This window comes from Sturnus vulgaris, chromosome 6, assembly GCF_052056855.1.
Source record: "Sturnus vulgaris isolate bStuVul1 chromosome 6, bStuVul1.hap1, whole genome shotgun sequence".
Taxonomy (NCBI): domain Eukaryota; kingdom Metazoa; phylum Chordata; class Aves; order Passeriformes; family Sturnidae; genus Sturnus; species Sturnus vulgaris.
In genome coordinates this window covers 848454-875780 of record NC_142248.1, presented here as the reverse complement: position 1 = coordinate 875780, position 27327 = coordinate 848454, and the positions used below count along the sequence as shown (strand labels likewise).

At 40.0% G+C, this 27327-nt stretch overlaps 1 protein-coding gene across 4 annotated transcripts in view; it reads left to right on the top strand.

The window, feature by feature from the left end:
* KCNQ1 (potassium voltage-gated channel subfamily Q member 1) overlaps positions 1-24296 on the top strand; it is a 332124-nt gene extending 307828 nt beyond the window's left edge. For all 4 annotated transcript variants that reach the window (XM_088166667.1, XM_014887301.2, XM_088166668.1 and 1 more), the window contains one exon: positions 22211-24296. In XM_088166667.1, coding sequence (XP_088022793.1) covers positions 22211-22414 — 204 coding nt within the window. In that variant the 3' untranslated portion in view covers positions 22415-24296. The remainder of the gene's footprint in view (positions 1-22210) is intronic.
* The last annotated feature ends 3031 nt before the right edge of the window (positions 24297-27327 follow it).

Sequence of the window (27327 nt, the reverse complement as noted above, 5' to 3'; positions counted from 1 at the left end):
TCTGTGTGTTGCATGCAAGCCAAATAACAAGCAAAAGTGCAGCACAATTATTTTGTCAGAGTAAAATGTACATTTTCTGTGATATAAATTCATTCATTTTGCACTCCGAAGTAATTGTAAAGATAAATATACACATGCAAAATATTTTCCTTTTTCCTGTGTTTGGTTGGCACTGGGGTTTTTTTTCACATAAACCTCACTAAAAGTCAGCCATATGGGAAGGACTTACAGTGTGTTGTAAACAGCAGGTTCAAATCAAGGCTAAACCAGTGCTCTTGCTTCAGCCAAAGCCACAGGGTGCTTCAAGCTCCCATCTATTGCAATACTGGAAACGAACTACTGTGCAGTAAATTGTGAAGACTGTTTTTTCATGTTGCTACTCTTATATGAATTCATTTTCTTTCGGCTATGAACTTGGGTGAAAAATATGAGACAAAACAAAAGGAGGAAGGAAAAACTTTTTCAGTTACAGAATAAACCTTTTTGTGTTCTTAAGTTCATGTTGCAAAGTAATAACTTGAGAAGGTCGTTTATTTATGTGCCCTAAAATTCTTTATTTCTTGATATATATTTAATTTTACATTTGGCAAGATGGCAGCTGAGTCCTGAAAATCAGCTTGGCTTAGATACTTCAAAGCAATTTTATAGTTCTGAAAGACTTTGAAAAAAATTCTGCCTTTTTTCTAATTCTATGAGCTTTAGTCCTGGTTTGTACATGCAGATTCTGTAACACTCAGTAGAATCTTTGGGAATTCTCCATGTATTAAGTTTCCCATGAAGTTCTGGAAGCAGAGTTTTGCCTTTCTTATCTTATTGTCAAATTATTAAATATATATATTTTTTTTAATTTTTTTTTAAGATTTTAAAGCAGTAGGCATTTATCACCTAATCATATCTGTGCCACTGAAGTTGGGGAGTATTAAAGCTCATGGTTTATTCAAAGACATTATCTTTTTGCTTTAGATTGACAAGGCTGAACTACCATCTCATTGACTGTTTTTCAGTTTATGTCTCTGTCACTGACAGAGCTCTGTGCATCCTGTGTATTACAGTGGCAGGACTCCAAGGCAGTATTTGGCTATCAGTTTATTCACTAGATTTTTCATTCAGAATCCCTCTTGAGCTTTACAGTATGGCTCAAATAAATTATTTGTTGGCTTAGAGTGCTGGCTGTAAATGTTTGGGCCTTTATTTGAGCATTAAAAAAGGCCTGGGAACTATTTCAGGGAAAGTATTATTAACAAATTCTGCATGATAAAAATCTACTATTTGTTTTGGTTTCCAACCAGGATTTTTTATTTTGGGGGAAAAGCAGGGAGGAGGTTGGTGGCAAGGAGAACCATTCATGTCAGAAGCAATGTCATAATCACACAGAGTTAGAAGGCCTGTCTAGAAAACAGGATCTGGAAAATTATACAGAAATCTTTATAGCCAAAGAGGGAGATTCCTGTGGATGGTTGAGGAGGGTGTCCAGCAGCCAGGTCAGCAGCCTGGTACAAGAAGAGGTGAAGAAGAAGAGGTGAAGGTTTCATTCAGAAAGCCTTTCAGACAGTTAGAAGGCACACCCTGATTTCCAGGAAATAGATATTATCCTTATTAACTCTCTGAATGCAAGTCAAGGTGCAAGTATTCCTGGGAAGCACCCAGAACACACTGGAACACAAGTAAAGTTCCTTCCAAGGGCAATGCCTCTCCATGTTTTCCACAATTACCCTGTGCAAGTGGATTTTCCATGCAGTGATCCTCAACATCTTCCTTGCCTATGTTAAATTCTTTTTACATGGTGTTTCTGGTGGTACACTGGTCTTGTCAGGAGCAGTTGAGATTTTTCCATTGGTATTGCCAGGTGTGTCATGGAGCATGGAGTTTCCCTGTGCAGCCTGTAGATTTCTCTGCATTCCTTCTTTATCAGGGGTATCCTTCATAAACCTAAGTTTCTTACCATCCTCAAGAGGCAACCAGAGCTAAGATTTTTGCTCCACGTCTCATAAAAACCACATGACCAGCTCTTACTGGGTTTTTTTCCCTCTGTATTTTCCCTGGTAATCAGATCAATGTGTACAAGAACTGGCTTAACAAAGTGGGCTATAGGGTCAAGATGGTTTCTTGTATCACTGAAACTGAGTAAGACCAGAGATTAATGGAAAATTTTCACCTCTAATCACTGGATGGATTTATATTTTCATACAACTAAAAGTCTTAGAGAGACCTTTTTTTAGTCAAAATTTGGAAAAGTAGACTAGCACTGACACTAATTGACTGTGCAGATTGAAGCACCTCCAGAGCCAGCCCTGACCTGAATGCTCCTGGGAGTAATCCTGAAGTGTGTTGATAAAAATTAATTATTCTTGACTGTGGTTCTGCTGCTTTTAAAGTCAATGGCAAATGTCTGGCTAGCTTTAGAGGACCTCCATCCCATGGTATTTTCACACAGTGATCCCAAAACACAGTCTGCATGTCAGACGCCCAGGTAAAACATGCTACCTATTCACCTTGAGCAAAGCTGGAGACTGGAAGGTGTACTTCAACCATCCAAAAAGCATTCAAAGGTTTTTGGCAATCTTATTACTCTGCAGCATTAGCAGTTGCAGTTCTGTACAGGGAAAACCAATTTGTCTTCTCAGGAATTTCTGCTGGAAAGAGCTAGTTAGAGGCACTTAGAGAAACAGGAAATTCGGCAGTTTTGTAAATTATTTCCCAGTTGATAGCACTTGTGTCAGGTGGTTCTTCAGAAGCCTCTCCAAAGTGCTTCCCCAGTGTGCAGATACTTGGGGTAACATGTCAGGAGGCCAAGCTGGTGGCAGGTGAGGACTGAGGAATGGATGGGCTTTGTCATGGAGAAGAGATGTTATTGAAATAGGTAAGATACCTTATTTTAGTTAAAAATCAGCCTTTTTGGGAAAAGAGGTTCCATTAGAAATCTCTGTGTTGTCTTATGTGAAGAAGACTACTTGAATAACGTTTTCCATCAAATTTTCTTGGAATCATCGATTTAGACTTTTTCTTTGTGTTCAGCATTTTAATCCAAGGACACTGAAAGACTGTACTTAGTCTGCTTTGTTGTCTTTTTATTCCCTTCAGGCCCTTTGGAATAGTGATAGTTTTTACTTTTTTAATGAAACATTTCAGTACTGTCAACATCATTATTAAGCTAGAGTCATTTATGTGTTTCTAAATTAAAATAATTTGCCAGTTCCACTCCTTGAAATATCTCAGTATTTTTAGAGGTTAAAAAAATTGTGATATGCCACAATTTCCCATGCAACAGAAATTCTGTTTTCTGACCAAGGCATGTAATGGCAGCCCTTTTTTCTGTAAAAGTAATCAAAAGTGGGGTACTGAAGCCAAGTAGTGAAGCAGTTTGTCTTCCATTAACTGTATTTTGGGGCTTATTATGCATACACACCTCTTGTTTTTGGCCATCAGGAGTGCTTCAGATCCTTACCAAAACTTTGTAAGACATTGCCTGCTATAAGACTTTGTTTTAAGCATGTGCATATTTAGCCACCTGACCTGAAGTTTTCCATTTTGGGCATCTCAGACTAAAATTTATAGGAATGTTTCAGCTGAAAAGCTTCAGCTATTCCAAGCAAAAAGACAGGAAGAGACACATCATTTTCCACATATTATTGTGGTTATTTTAAGCCTAGTAAGTGTTTTGTGATGCTCTCCTATATCCGTATTTTGGAATGAAGATTTGAAATTCATCTGGAAGTTGAATCCTAGGTACATTTATTCTTCCTATTAAAAAATACAAAAAAAAACCCACAAAACAACCAACCAACAACAAAACAAAACCTTGACTTTTTATTCGACTAAACTAAGAGCATCTAAAATCACGTATTCTTAGGGCAAGGGGGGTAGCAGATGAGGAGATGCTGATCACCTCTCTCTGACCACCAGTGTCAGAACACAAGGAAATGGAATGAAGCTGCATCAAGGGAAGTTCGAGTGGGACCTCAGGAAAAGGTTCCTTACCCAGGGCGTGATTGAGCACTGGAACAGGCTCCCCAGGTCACAGGTCACAGCACTAAGTCTGACAAAACTCTTCAGAAGACAAAGTAATACAATTCTTTACTGAAACATGCATAACTACTCTTTCTTTCATTTCTTTTTTTTTTTTTTTTTTTTTGGTAAGAATGTGTGAGATGCAGGTCAGATGTTTAGAGAAATCCCTTAAGTGATTATTTACTTTTTCCCTGAAGCATGGCACAGTTTGTTGTTTCTGTGGCTGCTTGCACAGAGGACTCTGCAGAGAAACAGCAGAATCCAGACTTCCTTCAGCAAATAAGAAATCAAAATATGAGACTTTATTTCCTAAGCTGGATTTTTCTAAAGCTTCAAGTGATAAGTTCCTGAGTAACTACTGCTATATGAGCATATATATTTTTGCAAGAGGTTAGAGGGGTGCTGTTCCTCTCCTGTGCTTGGAGCCTGTGTGCCCAAAGGCTGAACACAGCTCTGAGACCTCAGCTTATAAACACAGCTTGGAGTAGACTTGTAGTTAGTAAGTAAAGGGTTAATGAAGGAAAATGAAGTTGATTTGAACTGAAAAACATTGGTTCAGTTCCTAGGTTTAGCCTCAGATATTTTATGTATGAGCACAGGAAAGACATTTAATCCCTCCATATCTCAGTTGCGTATGTATAAAACAGGAATGAAAATCTGATCTTTGTCCCACCCCTTGTTTTTATCTCATCTCTTTAGATCATGCATTTTTCAAGGCAAGGGCTGTTCCTCTGCGTATGTGTGGACCTCAGACAAGGCTCCTCAAGTGCTATTATTGTGCAGTAGGAATAGTAATAACAACAACAACAACATATGGAGCTCAAATTCTGGCAGACAGCTCAGAGCCATTATACATTCAGGAGAATGAAACACAGTCAAGCCCAAAACAGCAATTTTCATCCGAGACCAAATTTAACAGTTTGGCAGGGCAACTAAATTTGGTGTTACGTAAGCTGGGCTTTGCAACTTCAAACCCTGGGTTTATTTATGTTTTGGGGGATTTTCCTGCCATTTCCATATGGTTCAGTCTGCAACTGGCACTGTTTTAGGGCTGGCTCACTGTGGGTTCTACCCTGCTGGAAACAACGTTTAGAAATCTGAAAAGAAAGTTTCTTTAATTAACTGAAAACCAGAGCCCGTAGTCTACTTGATATGAAAAATAGACCAAATTATAGTGGTATTCATAGCCTGCTGGAATGGTTGGTTGTTTTGGAAAAAAATTGTTTTTAAAGGAGGCTTGCCAAGAAACTGTTCTGTCAGGAAATGATAAATGGCAGTTGGGAGACTTGAGTGGCCTGTGCTGTATGTATGTGCCTTGGTAACTGCTGACTCAATCCTGTGTGCTCCTGATGGCTCCCACATTCACAGCAAGGGAATTTACAGTCCTGATTCACAAACTCATTACTGTCCTGCAGTTCAGGACTTTTAAACATGGCCTCAGGATTGTTTTATCTGAAAACAATGCAAACACATTTCTTTAAATTACATTTCAGATAACCTTTTGGTTTTCATTGCTTTTACAGTGTATGCTAGAAACTTTGCAATTTCTTTTCCAAAACTATAGTTGGTCTGAATATTCCCTGCCAAGTTTGGTGTTTTCTGTTTAAGTTGGATTTTTTTTTTTAATAGTATGTTTTCTATGAAGCTGTGAAGTTTTAAGACATTTAAATAACAGAGCAGCGAAGGCTTGGCTAGAATTTGCATGACAGGCTTGGGTTTTAAAAAGTAAAAGAAAAGACTGTCTCTGTGCACTGAAGAAAGGTCTGCTTTACACAATGCACCATTTAGTCACAGGAGTTCTTTGCAATGACATGTGTCATTTACTAAATTCTATTACTGTAGGGGATATGTTGCATGCAAGTGGACAAACCTTTGGAGTGTGCTCTTCTGAGTGCTAACTGTGATCCATCTTTTCAGGGCATTTATATTACCTTAATCCCATTGACATCAATAAGTTTACTCCTCATTTACTCTGGAATGAAAGAGGAGTGAACTGGGACTATTGTATATTTAGGCGACATTGTTGCAAAACATGTCCCGTTCCTGAGTCAGCGCAGGGAGAGAGAGAGATTCATGCAGTACACAGAGCTCAAGGCATTATTGTTTTTCTAACGTTGCCTAATGAATCTGGCTGAAAAGGGTAGCACAAACGGTAGAAAAAATTTGCATCTACATGTCCATGAAAATTTATGCTGCGTGCTTGTAAAGATGAAATGCAGATTAAATATTTTGGAGAAAATTTGATAGAAAATATATTGATTCATTGCCTTTAGCTTGAATGTTAGAGTTCCTAGGCATCTTAGGAAGTATTTGTGTATTTGATCATTTGCATCCTTGAAAACCTTTTTAGCATTCACATAAGAGGCAGTTGTGAAAATGCCAAATACTTCAAGGATCCCTTCTCTGCCCTGGCTCCATTATTTTTCTGCCCTGGCTCCTGTTCTTTGCTATTCCTGAACAAATCCTGCCTCTGCTTTCCTTTTATTTACCCCATACATGGCACTGGGGCGCAGAGCAGCTGCAGAAAGTTGGATGGAGAGCTCTGCTCATGCCCTCAGTGCTGCTTGCCTTTGGTGATATTGTTACTTGTATACTGAGGGCAGCATGACACCTTGGGGTGTGTTTAATTGAAGGCAGCACCTAGCTAAAGTAACCTTCTGCTCTGGGATTTCCCAGTGACAAATCTGCTGACAGCTTTTACATGCAGTGATTAGGAGAAGAGTAATGTGAAATGCAGATATCTCTGCCCCCTACAGCCACTTAGATGCTGGTTTTCACATAATATGCCATTGATTCTGCCAGTTTTGCATATTGAGCTAAGGGGAAGTAGCACTGCTGATTAGCATCAGTGTGAACAGGGACTCTCTGGGAAGAACTGAACATGACTTCATGGGGAACTACATCAGTGGAAGAAATGAATGCTGTCCTTGGCATTGAGTTCCAGCATAACTGTAGGTGCATAAATAGCACATGCAAATCTCGGAGTGAGTAAAATTAAATTATAGCACATTTCTCACGTGCTTACGAGTTTTACTGCATCAGGTATTGGTATATAATGAGAGATGGGAAAAAAATTATTAACATGAAAGTCAGAAGAATCACAGAATCCCTAAGAATAGGGCTGAACTTAAGATTTCAACAGCAGTTCCTGATTACTCTCTTCATTTTCTCTATTCAATTCCAGTGTTCTGTGTCCAGCTATGGGGTATCCCAGTCTTTCACCTTTAGAGACTTCAGTGTGAATCTGTTTCCAGGGTTGCCTAGTTTCACAGCACTGGAATGACTGCTCCAGGAATATAATGATGTCTGTCTCCTGGGGTGGCTGATTTAAAACCTTTGCCATGAGCAGTGACCCCCGAGTGAGTGAAGTGCGTAATTAGTACAGGTGTTCACTGTACTAACAAAAGCATTTGTAGGCTCAAGGACAGTCTGCAAAGATTGAGTTAATGTCATTTTCCACACAGGGCAAGCTGCTTTGTCCAGCGGGGACATACAAGCCCTAAATTAACTGTAGAATTATAAACAGACCATAATTACAATACATAAGGAGAGAAACCTCATTTTGACCTCTTGTATTGTGCTTTCACTTGTATTGTGCAAAGTTACAGACTATGTGTTTCACTTCTATCCAAATACATGGATCTTCCTCGGTGAAAAGCTCACCAGGAGTCGAGGGCACTCAGAGAGTAAGGGAAGTGTGGAGCATTTTGCAGCAATGCATTGCAAACAAGCTTGACAGCGTTTCCTCTGTGTGAAATATTCCTGTAGAAATGGTTGCCTGGAAAATGGGAAAAAAAAAAATGGACTTATTCTATGTGTCGGTTGCATTGGAGAAATGCTGTGATTTAAGCAAGCTTATGCTTTAGCCAGAGGCTTATTTTACTATTGTACTGGATGCTCTGTTGTGCAGCAGCAGGGGGAAAAAACACAACGAATCAAGATAAAGTTATATTTGTGATGATGTGTCTGTGTGTCTGCACATCATCTGCAGGCTGTGGATTTATTACTTTTTAGGTCAGTAGAACTGTTGTGTAAATAATGCATATCAGAGCTGGTCCCACATGGTCTGTTCAATTGCACATGTACACTGTGAGTACTCCCTGAGCCAGAGAGGAGTAAGTGCAGCCAGACCTCCTCGGTCCTCTCTGAAAATCAGCTTCTAAAAGGCAGTGTCAGACGCTGGTGTCACCATGTCCCTTCTAGAAAGATGCACTGGTGTGGTTATTGGGGGGGTTTCGGGCAGTGTAGGTGCCGTTCCTGGCTCAGACATTGTTTTCTGCAGAGCCTGAGGCAAGTCATTTCACTTTCTGTTGTTTCCATTTCCTCAGCCATGAGCACTGGGTATGATAAACATTTTGAGGCTTGGAGGTCAAAAATTAAAGCAGAAACACTTGATCATGTTTATAATTTTGTTTTTTCCCACTGCCGTTCTGGATTTATCTTAAAACTTAGATAAAACTTGAAAAGTTCATTTCTTGATGGTCCTGGTATTTTTCAAGTCCAAGCTGGATGGGGTTCTGAGCAACCTGGTCTAGTGGAAGGTGTCCCTGCCCATGGCAGAGATGTTGAAACTACAAGATGATATTTAGGGTCCCTTCCAACTCAGGACATTCTATGATTCCATGAAAATATAAATGAACAGTTCAGGTACTATGAGCAAAAGCATCTTAACACCCTAAAGGAGCTGTGATGTTTGAGACTGAAGTAAAGTCCTTTCACATTTCAGAGCAGATGTGTCAGAGCTAAAGCTGTTAGTCAAATCATATAAAGCCATCCATGAATATGCATGAAAAAAATCTTTTTTAAATCTGAATTATGTTAGCATTTGAATCTGTAAAGTCCTTAGTAGGTACTATGTGACAACTTTTTTTCGAATGTCGCATGATTAGGGGTGAATGAATTTCTCCTGAGTAGCTGATGGCTCTCTCTGTTGGACTAGGGCAAAAATACTACTTAACAAAAGAGATTAGCAGAAAAAAGAAAACAAATTACTCCAGAGTAACCTCTTTCACTCATTCAAGGAAAATATGCAAAGAGAAAATAGGGAATGGCTGCGACTAAACCAGTTTATGTGGTGATACCCAGACCTTCCAAGGAAAGCGTGGTCTGGCTCCTGTGGGCACCAATGATCCATCTCAGGAGGAGCAGGCTGCAGCTGGCTGCATGCAGACACAGGGTGCTCATCCTCTGGTGGTCCCTTCCTGGAGTGCCCCTGTCACTGAAGACTCCCTGGCAGATGCCCAAGGCAAAGCTGGTCTTTGTGGAGGAGAACCCTTTGTGTGACAATTGAAGTGGTGTCTCTCATTACTGCTGGAGATCCTGTAGAGCTCTTTGGCTGTCTCAGACAGGATCCAGTACTTTCTTTCTTCCACTATGGTGCTTTCCCCTGCTTTCGTTGTATCACTGCTTTTTTGTTGCTGTCTGTAAGTGCTGAGGAGAGTTGCCCTGTGCTGTGAAACAGATGCTGTCTCCCATCACTGAGAAGCTACATTTTGTTACTGATTTAACAGGGGTTAGTGCAGCCCTCGATGGCAGGGGCTGGATGGGAGAGAGCCAGCCACGTGTTCATGCTCTGCCTTCGTGCAATTGATAACAGTCTTGGTTGGAGGTGGAAATGGAGAAGGGAAACGTCACAGAGCTTTATGTTCAAGACTGTCACCACCTCTGCCTGAAGAGTCTTCCAGCATTTCATCATGTCTAGACTATATGTGCTGTGTGATCTGGTGTAGTAGCCTCCTCTATCATAATATAATATTACAAAGCCCAAAGCCCTCTTTAGTTTTGAAGAGTAAATGGTCATTGTTATCTTCAGAATGAACAATTCAGGCTACTGCCTGAGAACCAGAAGAATAAAAGGTGGATGCACATGTAACATCTGAAGCTGGGCAGATCATTTAGTCTTCAAGCCTGTCATAATGATTAATCAGCTAGGAAAGACTGTGAGCTTTTTGCTTCCACCACAGAGTAGTTGCTTGTGCTGCCAAGAGATCCACTTTTGAGTCATGGTTTACCAGTCCAAACAAATGCCCAGCCTGGCTGTATTCCTAGAAGTTACTGACAAAGAAATGCACTAAGGATTTTTTGTTATCTTTGTCATCCATTAAATTTTTTCAAGCATGTTATTTTATCAGGAACATTTGCTTACTTTTGAAGGCATTATAGCTTAAAATGTTATGGAAAAGAGCCTTGATATTTTAACTGACTGAAAACCAGAGGGAAACCTGCAATGGGAGTAATTGGGAAAGTTAACCCATGCAGAACTTGTTACCAGTAGCATCCAAATTATCTGTCTTTTAGTTTTGAAATATATGAAGCCTCCAAAGTGTTGGGAAATTGGCTTAACACCATAAGGTTAAGCAGTGTTTAAGCAGAAGGAAAAAAAAACAGAACAGATATGAGTCTTTAAAATCTAGTTTTTGAGACCTTGATGTGTACAGAAGACCTGTTTTCGGGGTTTCCTCTGCAAGAAAGTTGGTCAGAAGCTAAGTCTGGAAATTGAAGTTGGTATTCTTAGATAGCTGGTTGGCTTTCAGAATTTGAAACTTTAAGCAAAAATGTCTCAAACTACAAAATGCATAACAAAATAATCACTTCATTCCCCCCGAATTCAACTGGCAGAGTTTTTGAACTCCTGCAGGCATGGTAATGACTTTGTATGACCCATGAAATTTGACTGAAAACCCTTCTTCATTAGCAGTTGGTTGCCTTTGTTGTAGTTTTGCTGCTGGTATCCATAAGATCTCCTAGTTTGCCTTTATGAATAACACCATGACAGCCAACAAGCAGTTTCTTTTCCTTGTAAACATGGGTTTCCACTGGTAAATATATTACATTCTACTTCACTCATTGGTTATTTGCTGGCTTGTGATTGATTGTATCTGCCTCCACTTTTTGAAGTGCTCAGTAAACAAAAGAAATGTGCTTTTGGGATGCTCCTTGATTTTAGAGGGTGCAGAGCACCTACATCTTCTCTGGATTTCAGTGGGGTTTTGCTGGATGCTTAAATTTCTACAAAATGAAAGTGGTTTTATTTTTAGAGGATTCTGAAGGAGATATTTCCAGGGATATGATTTCAGCAGAATTGAATGATGATTAGAAAGGCTGGGGGAGTAGAGTGGGCTCACAGACTTTTATCACCACTGAATTTCACCTCTGATCTCTGTGCAGCCCCTGGGAATGAAAAGTGCCTTTGAAATTGTGTGTGGTTTTCTTTCGTTCCACTGAGCTTTCCCACTGAAAATTTCTGTCTTGCATCTGTGTCTTTGTAAAGCTTAATGCAATGGCAAAACAAGAGGCTGCCTCCTTTCTGAGGAGCAGGCTAAGGCAAACAGGAGCACAGCCCTGGTTTTGTGTGTTCAAAATGGGTGCAAACTTGCCACCTTATTTATCATCAGGATTTCTAACCTTCAGGTGCCATGGCCCATAAATGACTTCTCCATAATAATATTTATCAAAGTATTTCTGGTCTAATTATTCATGCTGAGCTTGTTCTCTAAAAATTTCTCTTGAAAGAATCTTTTTAAAGATTTTTCTTTTGAAAACAAATTCATGACCACATCAAACAGAGATTCATGTTGCTGTTAGTTTAATTACCAGCAGCCCTCAGGGAAAACTCACTCAAAACTCACTATAGTTGTAATTGTTTCTCTCCCTTTCTCTCCCCCACTCTTTTTCCCTTTCCGTTTTTGATTGCTGCAGAAGTCTTCATATGGTTATTCTTTTTTTTTAAGCTCATTTTAGGTACTAAGGGGTTTAGGCCCTTTTTTGCTCTTATAGTAACCATCAAATTATAAATAGTTAGTAGATTATGGATGCTGAAAAAGGAGCTGGCAAAAAAAAACCAACATGTTTTTGAGATAACAGTTGAAGTTATCTTGTTTTTAACTTTTTAAGCAAAAAGGTAGGAGTGTCCTCCCCAGTGCCATGCCATGAGATCAGATCCATAACCTGTGAATCTGTTCCAGTCATAAAAGCCACTGCACCTAGTCTGGCTTTATTCCCTTTGAAAAGCGGCATGGATGCCTCATTTGGATGAAGTGCAAAACATAACATAAGCAGTGCTGACCTAACACAACATGATACATGGCAGATTTGCTTTAAAAAGAGCAGCAGTCTCAAATCTGTTTTGAATTAGAAAAAGTGTCTGAGGAAAATAAAGGAAAAAAGGGAACCATTTCGTAGCAGGCATCTGAAAAATAACAGTTTGGAGGAAGGAGGAAGAATTGTCAGGCAAAACTTTACAGTTAAAGCTGAAAAATGTATTTCTAACACTGGGGATTATGAGTGTATATCTTATTCTTTGTTTTTTTAAAAATAAAATCTTGGCAACTTAAGTGCATGCTATGATGGCCCAGCATGAGAACAGCTACTCAATGGTGAAATTTTCAGCAGTACTCTGGCAAGAGGTTATTAGTCATAGTCCCAGTATCATACAAGAGCCAGAGCAAAGGATTCAAGAAGCAAAACATTCCCCTTTGGAGAGAGGTCAAGATTAGTCACTTTTATTTTCTTTAATAGGGGGAGGGGGACAGTGGGGGTTGGTTTGATTTGGGGTTTATTTTGTTGTGGAGAAGAGTTTTGGACAAATTTTTATGCCAGTTGGGTCTTGTACTCTTCGCTTTTTAACCCTAAAGTGCTGTAAATATGCCACTGTTCCACACGGGGAACAGGAATCTACAGCTAGGGAAAAGCTGTTGTCTGACAGCCAAACTTCTGACAACAAAAATATGGAGTGATATTCAGAGGCTGTACTGCCGTGGTTAAGCCAGCAGAAAGGGTCCTCCAGAGGCAAGAACCACGGGGAGTTTTCTTCACATCTGTGGAAGTGAAGCGTCTGAAATACAAGTGCCTGTTAGCTACACAGAGAGAGCCTTTCTTTCCTCTGCAGATAGGTACCAGGGTGCTCAACCAGAAGGACCCCACAAAGAAATGTTTTGCTGAACAAGAATGTGATAGAGAATGAGAAAACAACCTCCTGTCTCAATAATAAAAACCAGAAAGGTGCTGCAAAGTTTTCCTTGAGACTGGAAGATGTGCCCGGGACAGGGAGAGTATTTTTAAGGTTTTGTTAGAGCCACTGATCCAAGCTGATGTTAAGAATGTTTATTGTATTTGAGGGTGGGCCGCTGACTGTGCTGCCTCAGTTTACCCCACATTGTGCTGGCAATAACAGGACTTATCTTAACAGGACTTAAGCTGTGCTGGGGTGCACCCATGTTTGCACAGTGCTATAGATGCTCTAAACATGGAACCACAGAATATCCTGAGTGGGAAGGGACCCACAAGGGTCCTCAAAGTCCAAGTCCCGGCCCTGCAGATGACCATCATTTATTCTAGAACTCTATTAAAAAAATTACGCATTAAAACCAATTTTTCCTAGTTTCTTTGATCAATATTTCCACTATATTTCTTGTTATCTCAAGCCTGTTTCCCATTCTCCATAAGGTTGAATTTCAATTTAAACATAATTTGGGAAGCTGTTTATGATTATAGTGCTGGATGGATATCCAGCGATTTTTGCAGATACATTAACTTCTAATACTTCTGGTATCATTGATTCACTTGTAAAGAAAGAATCCCTCCCTTCTTGCCAACTCACATCTTATTTTTAAACAGAGAAGATGAAAGTTGTGTCTGGTCAAAGAGATACTGTTTCTTAAAGGTGGGGCTACAGTTAATGAAGATAAGATAATCCTTGAAAATATGGGAGTATTCAGTTAATAGGATAGGGGGATTTGATCATCTTTGGTAGTTTCTGATAAAAGTTATATTTAGAGGCAAGACCCTCACTTTCCTGGCTTCATGCCAAGGAGAAAAAAATATTCCAAACTCCCTTCTTTATCTACTGATACTCTGTTAATTTAGAGGAAAGGGTTAAAAAAATAAATATCTGACCTTTGTAATATTTTAGAGAAAAAATATGCTGTATCCTGAGGCAGCACTGGGCCAAAGACTGTAGATTTTGGATGCTGTTCTAACTTGAAAATTTCCATGTGTTTTAAGTCTCATCTGATTTATCTAAAACAAGAGTCAACCACAAATTTTAATTGCTTGGCTATAGCCTCCTGAATGCCAGAGAGATCTGCGAGTGCTGCACACATCTGGGCATGGAGTGAGGGCTGGGAGGCCAGCAGGACTGGCCTCATGGCCCAAGACTACATCCAGAACTAAAGAAAGGCTCTCAGGAAAAGCTGATTTCCAACCGTTTGGGTGCTTGAAAGAAGCCAAATATTTCTGCAAGTTGTTAATAACAGCAACAAAAGCGCTGAACTGAGACGACAGTTCTCTGCTTGCTCTTCTTCAGTGGCAGCTGTTTCCAGTCCTGCTTCTGACCATCTCCTGCAGACATATCCATCATTGTCCTCATTTCTGTCCTGACTTACTAGAATTTTAGGTCATCCCTTCTCAATATTTTTATCCTCAAGCCTTTCTGAATCCTTTCCACTTCTAAAAGAATCATAGGATCATCATAGAATGGCCAGGGTTGGAAGGGGCCCTAAAGATCCTGCAGCTCCAACCCCCTGCCATGGGGACACCTTCCACTACACCAGGCTGCTCAGAGCCCCATCTAACCTCAAACACTTCCAGGGATAGGGAATCCATAACTTCTCTCTGCAGCTCGTTCCAGTGCCTCACAGCAAAGAATTTCTTCCTTACATCTAGATTAAATTTTCCGTCTTAGTTTGAACCCAGAAAAAAAAAATCTTAAAAGAAGTGCTGTTCCAAAATCTTTCCACCTTTCATGGTTTTATACTCCCTAACAGTCCATGACCAAATGTATTTCACTCTCCTGTAATTTAATTCTCTCAACTGCGAGGATCCTACCAACCTCTTTGTTAGAAGGAGTGGTTTCTATTCATCTTAGCTTATTTCTGTTAGTCAAGCAGCAAGCTATAGACAAATAATCTTATGGAGCTGGCCTGTAAAAAAGCAAACCAACTTGTTTGTAACTTTTGATTTCTATTTATTCCTCAGTTTTTTTACAGATCTTAAAGGAATTGCTCTTTTACATAAGCTTACATAAGCACAACGTCTGTTGTTGCTGCTTGTCTCTTTGTAGGGAAAAGTGGTGGTATCAGAGAAGAGAGTTTTGATAACATGCTGCTAATATTCTGTATTTGGTCTGCCGTATTTTGTATTATTTATTCCATCACATATTACTGAAGTGGCTTTTTTGTATCAGTTTTTAGTTTTTGACCCGTTAGAGCATGACTCTTACTACCATTGGCTTCAAATATAATTCAGGGGAGACACCTAATCTGAAAAATTACATTATAGTTGTAACCTACACTCTTCTAGGAATCATGAAAGAAATGGAGCTGAATGAATAGTTAACCAGAACCAGAAAAATATCCTTTTGTTTGAGAAAAAGAACACTTGGAAAAGAAAAATAATTCTCTGCAGTTTAGTTATTTGCTAATCAGAATTGCTTTCCCAATCCTAATGGAAAGAACAGATGCATAAATCAACCATGTAATTTCTCCCATTTCCTATAGCTTGAGCATTTGCTATCCTAGATCTTGTGCTACACAACCAGAAAAAAAATTCTTCAAACAAACAAAATTACCTTAAAGTGCCACAAGTGTTACAGTCAGTAAACAAATGGCTACATGCTGGTGTTGCCAGTTTCTTTTAACTCCCAAAACAATTTTTAAAAACTGTGTGACAAAACTGAGTTTCTTTACAGTGCATTAGGAATTTACTGTAGAAGTCAAGCCCTTTGTAATAGTTCACTGCTATCAAGGTAACTTCTGGAGAATCAGAGCCAGCACATGGTTTATAAATCCTGGTTGTTGCCCAGCTCCGATCCTGACTCAGTGGCTCAGAATTTTCTCCCCAGGGTCATCACCCTCTGTTGAATGAACCCTCATCAATGGTGGATTCTCAGCAGCTTTTCAAGGGCTCTTACTACAAAAAAAAAAGTGGTTTTTATGCTTTTGAGAAATGTAAGATAAATATTTTCCTATAAAAATACACAGCAAGACAAGAGCAGCAACAGTCTCAGTTTATTGAAAAAACAGAACAATTTTTACTGTCTCAAAGACGAGATTGTCACTTACAGCTTTAAGCAAGAGAGCTGATTTTAGAACTCAGGGTGTAACAAGTGCCTTTCTCTCCAAAGATGCTTTTTGTCTGAAAAGTATCCTTTTTATTTGTCAGCAAAGACAGTGCTTAGAGTGTTCATGTTTTCTTTGACTGGAAGAGACTTGTCCATGTAACCCTCAAAACCTGTCAATTTTGCTCCTCAGAAGCTCAGCCCTCCTGTTTTCCAAGCAATGATCAATCTTACCAGCAGAGTGTTTTTTCACTGGCTCCACTTCTTCTGTCCTTCCCCTGGACACCACACACATGCTTCCTTCTTTGGCCAGCTCTCAAGAGAAAGTACAGACAGTCTGGAGAGCAAATCCTCCTTCATGCAGATTACATTCTCCTTTAAACACCTCAGTGGAGGGAATATAACCTCCAGCAAAACTGCTGCCTCATCTCGGGCAACAAAATAAACACATCAAAGCCAGAAGTTCTGATAGGAGGTTTTGCAAGAATCTGGGATCTTGGGTATTGCAAATGGAAGGGAGGAACATTCCGTGATTTTTGAAGAACCATGCACCTGAAGAAACGTTCCTTAATAATCCTGAAACTCTTGGTCTGTCCTGCCACTATTGTAGAGAAATCTAAATCTTTAAAATAAATTCTCTGGGAATTCCCATACCTATCCCTGAGCTCCTCTAGGAAGCCACTCCTAACATCGTGCCTGTTCCTGTCCTCAGAGCCCTCCAGGATTAAGCATTAACTTGTAGAAATGCTGAGATACTAACATGTCAGAGGACTTAGCAAGAAGAGAAGCCAGGGGAGCTTCTCTCTGAAGCTTCCTCAAATATTCTGAAGAACTTAAATCCGAAGAATCCCACTGAAGACAAATGTCATTTTTAACTACGTTTTCTTCCAGAACAGACTCACTGTTGTTAAGTACCACAATGGATACTCATGCATTCCTTCATAACATTGCCATTAACAGGTATCATAAGTTCTGGAATATTTTTTGCCTTTTATCTTCTCTACAGCTGAATCATTGGTGATTATTTTTTTAGCGGAAAGGAAATCACCTTTTTGTGTTTTTTTATGAAAAATAGCTTATTACTGAGTGTGGTACTGAACAGCAAACACATTAGAGATTTGGTACAACATGGAGAGATGCTTAAAGAAAGCATCGTTTTTTATTTCCCTAGAAGTTTTTTACCCTGCAGAGCAATAGGATTCTCCTTAATAACAGGCCACCAGAACTGATAAATACATGAAGGTCTCCCAAATCCTCTTCGGGTATTTTGAAAAAGTGCCTTAAAGAATTCGTTTACTTTGAGCTGAAAAGCTGCACCCCCAGTAATGAATGCTACTGAAGTCAGGGTAGCAGACTTGGGAGTTTAGTGTTGTAAAAGCAGCTGAAATCTTCCTTTATCACATTTTCATTCAGCCAAGTGTTGCTTGAATCTTGGTTTCCCTCTTCTCCTTTAGCCACTTCATGCTTTTCTTTACTGAGAGCAAGGACAGCTCCCCAGAATCCACTGAGTGAGCAATGAGCTGATAAAAATTCTCTTCATTATGGACAAAAAAATCTGTTTGATCAGTCAACCATGTTAAGAACATAGGTAATTATAAAACCACTCTGTTCAAAGGAATTATGATTTTTACCCTTAATATTTACTTTTAATATCTCTGAGGATGAGAATGATGGGCAGATGACACAGCTTTAATCAACAGCATTAATCAATCTTGATCTCTCCAGATCATGGAGCAATACTTGGAATAACTTATTAATAATTCGTGGTCTTTGTGGCCGAAATTATGCCAAACTCGAAATTTTATCCTTCAGCTTCCCATGGCTGAAAATACTGTTCCACTCAGCTCTGTAATTGTGTCTGTCATTGCCTTTTCCTGGTAAATCCCTATAATTAGTTTTGGGAGTCAGTCTCCAAAGTGCTGCCCTTTAGTTCTCCATTACAGGGGAGCTTAAAAAGAGACTGTTCTGTCCCTGGAGCCAAACAGGCTTCTGTGTTTTGTTTTGTTTTGTTTGTTTTGTTTTTAAAAGCAAGGAAATAAATTCACTGTTACACTTCATGTTCCAGATCATACCATGAACTTTTTATGAAAGCTTAAAATTACAAAGTGTTGCAAGTTAATACAGTGTGAAGATTTACAGAATTTTAATAGATAAAAATAATAGACAATTTTTATTGGAAATTATTTTGTCCTTTCAGCAAGAACAGTCTCTGTCTTGTTCAGTAGCACCTCCTAGGATGCCTTTGATCCCTTTACAAATATTATTACCTTTATAAATGCATTTCACTAAGACTATGAGAATTGGGATTGCTCAGCCTGGAAAAGAAAAGGCTTTGGAGTGACCTACCTGTGGCTTTCCAGTACCTGAAGGGAGCCTAGAGGAAAGATGGAGAGAGACTGTTATAACAGCATTTTATAACTTTGCTTCATGATACGCCATTTAAGATTGGTGTGCTAACCTTTCAGCCTTCAGGAGTAACTATTTTGGTTTTTTTCTCAGTGCACTGCATGGATAGGATTTTATTCATTTCTAAGAGAGAGATTCAAAACTTGTTTAACTCTTCTCTCCATCTGTGCTCAATCTATGATCCTTGGGTTTATTTTTTTTTTAACTTAACTCAGAGGGTGGAAAAATTTTGTATTCATACAATATTTCTGTATGACTTAGGAATAACTATGGTGTGTAATTTCTGAAGTTTCAAATACTGCTTCCCCTTCCCAACAACTGTGAAATACAAAGGAAATTATTTGCATATAAAGACTCTGATCATCCAAACATCATGCTTCTAATGAAACATAAATCAGCTACAAAGAGCTTACTTAGTTTTTCCTAAAGGAAACAAATCACTCTGAGTTATTTTTCTATGTAATTAACAATGTTTGCTGTTTTAAGTAGAGAGATCAGAGTTGTTCAAAGCGGTTAAGATTAGAGCAACATCAGCAGTTTTTCTGTTTGCTTTACTTTTATTCGTTCTGGCATCAGAGCTAATTTCTAATCAAGTAAATGTGTTTGAAAGTATGATTCAGGGGAGATGATACATTTCTCCATGCTAACTGCCTAAAGCTGGCTTAATAAAAAGGATACTGCACACAATGACATTTTTCTAGTTGGTATAATTATCTCTGCAGCAAGCAAGTGAATAATGTATTTCAGGATGTGCGTTTGGATGACAACAGGCAGATTGAGCACGATAATAAGCCAGGCTGTTCACCAGCAAGCCTTTTTTTCTGGTATATCAGAAGCCTGTGATGACAGTAGAAGTTGCCTTCTGATGACTTTTACTTCTCCTTTTAAAATATCTCATACTTTTAGCAGATACTCCTTTGGCAGAATCAAGAATGGGGCCCATTGTCCCACTGCTGCCTCATTTGCCAATGTCATCTTTTCTGATAGAGCCCCAAGGAGAAGATCCATGTGCAGAAATCCAGACTGCTCCTTCTCTTGTAATATCCAAAGAAAATTTTACTATTTGGGATTGATGATTCAGTCGAAGATTGGTACAGAGCCCACTGAAGCCACTGAGAGTCTGTGCTTGCCAAAATCTACCACTGAGTCCAGTGTGTCTTGGAGCAGGCCCTTCAGAGGCACAGAACCCTCTGGGAAATGGAAAGCAAAACTGATTAAACAACAACTGAACACAACCAGATTTCTGGACCTCCCTCCACAAAAGCTTTGTGGCTTTAGAGCCCGACCCCAAAAAAGCAGGAACATGGATGAGAAAGGTCTTCACTTTTAATCTCATATGACTCAATAGCAATTAGCTCCTGCCTCTGCTTCTGTGGGCCTCCTACACTCCACAGCTGCAGCAGCCAGACCTTGTAGCCTAGAAAAAATTAGACAATTATCTCTGGGAATTTATTTCCCAGCAAGAATATTCACTTCTCACTTCTCCCCAGTACTTCATCACCAAGATGCACAGCTGTTGAAGGACTATCCAGATCTCAGTCCAACCTACTGTCATCTTCAGTAGTTCAGCACTACAAGAGTTTCATGAATGCACGTTTTCCAGATATATCTCCAGTCTGTGTTTCCTCTGGTAATCCCTGCCTGGAATCACAAATTAAGAAATATATACATATAAAAATCCCCCAGTTCATTTAGAATAGTTAGCAAACAGACATTTCTTATAGAAGGAAAAGTTGTCTTTTGGATTTGAAGATAACTGTTTGTCTGGAGGCTTTCACTGCAGTCCTTCCAGCACAGTTGTCTCAGAAAACAAACAACACCTGGGCAGTGGGGGATGCAGGAATGAGGTATTTTTGTACGTTTCACTACCACTGATTTTACTGTGACTCTTGGAGAATCACAAGTTTGCCATCTGCAATGGGACCATTTGGGCAAAATGTGTCTCCTTTTAAGGGAGGGAATAAGTAGCGATGAAATGAGAACCTGATGATCTGCTCAGTTTTCAATCTGCATTTCCTTCTAGAAATCTTGAACTTATCTGTTCTTCAGCTTCCTCATTTCAGAGAATCTCATCTTTCAACAGCCATTTCCATCCAGAATTACTAGTGTTTCATGTACCATCTAGGGTGCTTTGCCTAATGTTTTCAAAACCAGCTGCAAAGTATAAATCTCTGGCACCTCATATTTTTAAATCACTGTATCTGCTTCCCTACCAGTTGTACAAAGTGTTTGAAAAAACCCAGCATTTTCTCTATGGTAGAAAAACATTTTAGTCTCTGCTGAAATCCTCCAGGTTTGTTGATGTTCTGCTCAGCCTTACTGTCTTTTACTATCCTGTGTGATACTTGGATGACAGCCAGGCACATATGAATTGCTCCCACTCATGCTCTCTCTGGCAGTTTTATGTGCCTTTCACTACTTCTAGCAGATATTTTAGGCAACAATTTATTCCTATCATGTTTTTTTTCTGCTTGCTTTCTTTTCCCTTTCTAAAAAGTATTACATCTTTTTTGCCTAGAATTTACTCAGTTTTTTAAGATCCCTGTGGATCAATGGATCAGAGACTGCAAAGACAAAATCGAGGCTTTCTTATTATGCTTGAAGAAGGGAGTAGGAGGCCACAAGGCAGAGTCTTACTGCCTAATTTCAATGCTTTTAGCACACCAAGGGTCAGAGAGTGGGCAGGACTTGGAAGCTGGAAATGCCCATCTTCCCCTTGGGATATCTTGCTCAGTACTTTGGATTCAGCGCAGAGAGGAGGCTCCCAGTGCCTCACACTGGCACATTGTCACATCTGTGCCCCCTCTCAGAGGTCACATTGGTTATTTCTTGACTTAGAGATGCAAGAAACCAGATGCTGGATCTGTGGTGCTCGATTTTCCTCTTGAGTACCACAAATATATGCCAAAAAAGCCATCCATAACCTAACTTCTCTTAGGTATCAGCTTTTTCATTATATTTTCTCCTAAAATTAGAAGAAAGAGCAGGACAAAAGAGGGGGGAAGAGAAATCAAATAATTTTAGGAGCTCTTGTCTAAAGAAGAAAATTAGCATTATGGATTCACGCTGAACCCCTGGAGTCTCCCAGTGAAGAAATTAATTTTCAACCATTTTGAAATTCTTAGTTTCTGTCTTGCTAGAGATCATGTCATTCAGATGGCAATCCTAGGGAATGCTGTGTCACTGGGTTTTGAGAGCATAAAACTGACTCGTGTCCCACTCCCAGCTGCTCTTCATTCATGGCAGCAAAAGTACCTATGGGCATTTTGTGTTGAGTTGTTAATCGGGCCCAAACCTAGAAATGAGCATCACTCAGTCCCAGCTTAAGAGTTGATTAGATCACTGCAAGTCAAGCAGTTTTTACTAGAGCATATTGGTGTTTTTAGTGCATAGAAGTTTATAATTTCTTTTAAAAAAATATGGATACAATAATAACCCAAGAAAAAAAAAAAAAACAACTCCACACAGAAATTTAGTTCTCTATTCCAGCAGACCTCTTTAAAATCCCATTTGTCATGTGTTCACCCAGATATAAAATGTGTGTCAAAGCACACACCAGAGGTGAGTATTAACAAGCTTGTCCCCGTCCAACCCTGATCCATTGCATTAAATTTCTAATGATCTGTTTGATGAACTGCGAATCTATGGTGTCTTCAGAGGTTGTTGTGATGCTAATTAATATTATACATATGTCACCTAGTTTGTTGCAATTTTCAACAACTCTCCCCTTTGCCTTTGCAGGTCACACAAATGGACCAGAAGCTGAACCTCATCACGGACATGCTGCATCACCTGGTTTCCCGTCAGCAGGGGGATCAGGGCAGCAACAGATCATCCCAGAGAGCCAACAGCAACATCAGCTCAGAGCTTTTCCACCCCAACAACACTCTGCCCACCTACGAGCAGCTGACAGTCCCGGGAGGGAATGAAGATGACATATCCTGACGTGGTGCCAGCCTGGGTTGGGTTGTTCCTACTTTTCTCCTCTGGACAGGACTGAGTGTTGAGAACCTGGGGGAAATGAAGTTCATCAGCCAACCAAGAAATCGTGCAACTGCTGTATCCACACCACTAGTCTCAAACATGCTCTTCTGAAGTTACCCACAGTAGCCAAAGGATTGCCAGGCTGTCTTCCACTAGGCAAAACTTCCAGAAGCTCCACGTTGATTTTGTTCCTAAACAAATGATCACAACTTATTATTTCTCAAAAAGACCAAAATTATGTCAAGACAGGCAAAATGGCAAGGATTTAGAGCTCCTGTAATAATAATAATGATAATAATAGTAATAATAATATTCTAATAATACTTGAACTTAGATGGAGAAAAAAATGCATTCTGTTTATGAATCTGCAGATAGCAATTTATTTCTACTACTAAGGTTTTTAAAACAAACTAGGATAACTTATGTTGTTTTTATTGTATAAACATACACTAACATTCTAGACAATAACAAACCACATACTGAATGATTTTCTTTTTCTGTTTTCTTTTAGTGTTATTACATAAACAGTTATCAGATAATGACCAGATTTTTAAAATCTGTTTTTCTTCAGGGAGGAACTAATCCTTAATCTGGAACAATACTATTTATAGTGGAAAATGCTATAGATTTTCTAAGATATCGGTTTTTCATGGGTTTTTCAGTAAAGTATTATATAGCAAAAAATCATTCTGCTTTCTAGAAAATTGTTGCCAAAGAATTTGTATATAAATAGAAAACAGTGTTCTGAATGTACTTGTCCTGAGCATTTTAAAAGGAAGGCTTTCTACTTCTTAAATCTATTGGGTTTTAGCTCACAGATGCCACAAATAATACAAGAGGCTGAAATGGCTGGACTTCACTGGTCAAGTGTTTGAGCTGGCCACTCACAGAACATCCATAATCCTTGCAGGAGTCGAGGCTTCAGTTCAGGAAAGCATTTCTAATCCACACAGCACATATGACAATGTTAATGTTTTCATGGATAATGCCTTGAGAAACTCCCCACAAGAGTCAGTTGGTATTGACAAGTGCTGCTCTTTATTTAGAGAATTGAGGGCCTCTGCTACACCCCATGGGGCTGAACCACACTGGCCCACATGATGACTGCAATGAAACCAACAGTGTTGGCTCAGTGTGAGTTCTCACACAACGTGAGCAGGAGTTGGGCTTTGATTACTAAGGCTGAAATTACTAAGGCCTTGGTAGGACTCAGCACCTGAATCCTACCAGTCTTTAAAACTGACAGCCTCAGGAAAAGCTCTTTAGTCCAACGTGCTGCTAGTGGTAGCTCAAACTGCTGGGGAAACAAGATGTAGAGAGATTGATCAGCTCTTGCACTTTGATCATCCTCCACATTCAGTGCACCCTTACTGCAGAGCCTGTACCCCACAGTGGTCTCTCTCTCCTGGGGGATGCCCTAAAGCCTCATCCCTTGGCACAGCAGTTAATATATTACCAGTCTTTTGACCAATATTACCCATCTGAAATACTGATGCATAATGAATGAGATCACAGGGAACCTTCTCATAGGGAACTCCCACATTCTGAGCTTTCTTTCCAACATTTCATCTGTTTGACTTGTACTGCAGAAAAAGCCCTGTATTAAATATCCTGTATTTAACTTTCCAGATTCTGTTACAGTTATCCATCCTCTCTGTTGTACAGTAGATAAATGATAAGGGTGTAGAAATTTACAGGCATAAAGAAGAATTGTATCAGGGCATTATGTTTTGTAGAAATCAAAATTATTCTCATGATTTTGAACATTTTAAAATGAGATTCACTATGTAATTTTCAGGTTATCAATCATCCTGTTAATTTCCTAATAAAATACAGGACAAGAGTGCTATGTCTTTTGGTTATTCTAAAATCCAGACACTTGATATACACAAGAAAGCAGATGGCTTTTCTTTTTTTCTCTCTCTTAGCCCACTGTACGTGTAAATATGCCTTATTTGCAATGCATGACTGTAAGCCTTCTGCTGGTTCTTCACTAGAGAAATGAAAGAAAATGCCAACTTTATCAGCTGGGATGACTGGAGAGAAAGGTGTGTCATGTAGCCCTGGCTGAAAACAGATAGGTCTGTGCATTTCTAGGGGCATTGTTTTAAACAGAAAATGTGTCCATTCCTGTCTGTTTGTTCTCTATACCATACCTTCATTCTCTCTTGACACCTAATCTTGGTAAGAGCAGTCTGGCACAGCAAACATTTAATGCAAAACATCATTTCCCTTTCTTGTCAGTTGGTCTGTAACCATCTGAAAGCCTCCATTGGGACCAGATTCATTGGAATCACTGGATTTTAGGTTGGAATCACAGGTTTTTGAGGCTGATGGCCAGTTGTGAGGTCAGTGCTTCCTCACCCGAGCCCAGCTGATCCTTTCAGAAAGTGCAGAGCTCTGAGATCTACTTCAAACCTTATAATCCACCTTGCCCTAAGGAAAAGAAGACCAGGTCCATTTTCCCTGTTGAAGAGGAATGTTATAAAATAAGCCATTCAAATTTGCCATGCAGCTGCCTGGAGCCAGCCAAGGGCTCACCACAGATCTGATCTCCCTGCTTGGAGGACTGACTGGAATTATCTGCCCTGCTGGGGCTTCCTAGCTCAATAACTTCTCCTGGAAGCAGATGCCTCAGCATCTTTCTTGCACAGAGCACTGTAGAACAGCAGCAGTGGGAAGATGAGATGAGCAGTCCAACACTGCAGCAGCCTGAAGTGACCAGCATGCAGTGAGTATGTGTTTCTGCTAAAACCTTTCCTACTGGTGTCACCTGTTCAGCCAAACTGTCCAGAGTGGGGGTCTTTTAAGTGGGTAGGAAATGTTTGTAAGTATCTTGAAGGGGAGCAAAGGAAACTGTAGGGTAGGCCAAACCTTGACTTTAAAACTTTCTGCCCCATTTTTGTGAGCTGTGTTAAAATAAATGCATCTGAAGCTGCAAAAGAAGTCTCTTTCTTAGAGCAGCTCTGTAGCAGTTTGCATTTCAAGACTGGTATTATTTAGGCCTAGAACCTCATCCCTGCTGAAAAAAATAAAGGCTAGTTAAAAAAACAGTCATCTGAAAGAATGTTAGCTGGCTTAGCTTCCCGAGCCTACCAGGGGGATGCCAGATGTACGCCAAATCTGGAAGGTAGGAAGCCAAGAAATAGAGGAGGAGGCAGAACATGCAGCTGCCCAGCTGATGGTGGTGATGAAAGCTTACCCTGCCTCAGCCTGCAGCAGAGGCAGACGATGTGCAGGTTTGCAAAAAGGAAGATCCACGGGAGGTGGAGAGGATTTGTGCAGGGGAGAAGTTTCAGTCCATGAGCAGAAGCTTGGGCTCCTGATCAGGGGACTGTGTTGGGATTCAAAAGACTAGCATCAGCATTAATCTGCAGTGTGACCTCAGGGCGAGTCGTCTCACCTGCTTGGCCACATCTGCTGCCCCCTCTCCTGCACTCAGCCCACTTGTTTGTTTAGACCACAAATTCCTCAGGAAGGGAGGGCCCCTTTCTGTGTGTTTGCTCAGTGCCTACACAAAGGGACCTGCCCTCTGGGGACTGGAGGTACCACTCTCAGATAAATAATTACTCACCCTGGAGTCCTGCTACAGGCAAACCCTTAATTATTCCAAGCCAAAGGAGTTTCAGTTGAAAGTGCCTGATGCCAAACCAGCAGTTAGAGAGGCTGGGTTTTAGGTCCCCTTCGACATAGCATCTTATCCTGATCTCCTGGTCAGGAACCTGGCCATCTCTCATTTTCACTCTTCTGCTTTAAAGCAGGTTCATTTCAAATAACACAATGGGCCACTGCTATGCTCAAATACTAGCTAAGGCAGAAATCTTTGGACGTCAGTGGATTAAACAGACATTTTATTACAGCAAATTAAAGTTTGTTGTTGCTAGCAGATGCCCCTGAGCTGATTTAGCACCCCTCAGTTCTGAGGAAGCTGGAAATATTCCAGGCTGGTGATCTTCAAAGGTCTGGGCAAGAAACAAACTGCTTTTTTGAAAAATGAAAAAGTAAAACACAGGAAGATCTTCTTTTCTGGGAGTTTAAAAGAGAAAAGGTTAAAATAGCTTTAAGCTAATCCTCATTAGCTTTAAACTAATCCTTTTGCTGCTGGGATGGTGGTTTGGGAGGAGGAGAGGCATTGGGAAGAAAAGGAAAAAGATTGAAGGTATGATGCAGCTCCCATGAAAATGTACTTGTGCACTTGATTTATATTGGCTTGGACTTGGGTATAGTCTGCAGTGGGATTTCTCAGTCCATGCAGGTCAGTGTAAGCCTTTGGGAGCTGAAAATGTGCAGTAAAGATGCCTTTCCACGGCCTTTCACAGAAGCTGGGCTCAGCTCTGTAGGCAGCATTGCTTTCTTCATGGTCACAGTGCCAAAGAACCTTGCAAATTCACAAGTTTCTGCTTCCCATTTCTGTCCTCAAATCATTGGTTTCTAATATTCCTGCATGCCACTTGTGTTTTCAAGCCACAACGATTAGAGGCATTTCCTTCCACTTCAGCAAAATGAATCCTACTGCACACACACACAACACAAAGCAGCCTTTAAAATGACCTCCAATTTCATTTAAAATAGCTGCTGTAATGTTTTGCATCTTGGGTCTCCTGAGCAGTGGCAGCAGCTGTGAGGAAGGAAGCAGGTTCTTATGCCAGTACGATGTGGAGGTGATACAGCTACATCCCAAGATACAGCTGTGGAATTGCCAGAAGGTGTTGAGTTCAGGTTGAAACTAGCAAGGATTTCTATGAACACTGGCTTTTTTTGGTCTTGTCTGTGGTCTGACTTTGATGTCTAAGTGTGAATTTCGGCTGAAGCTTTTCTTTTGTGGCTGCAGGTTTGTTTTTTGTGTCGTTTCCCTAATGCCAAACAAGATGTGC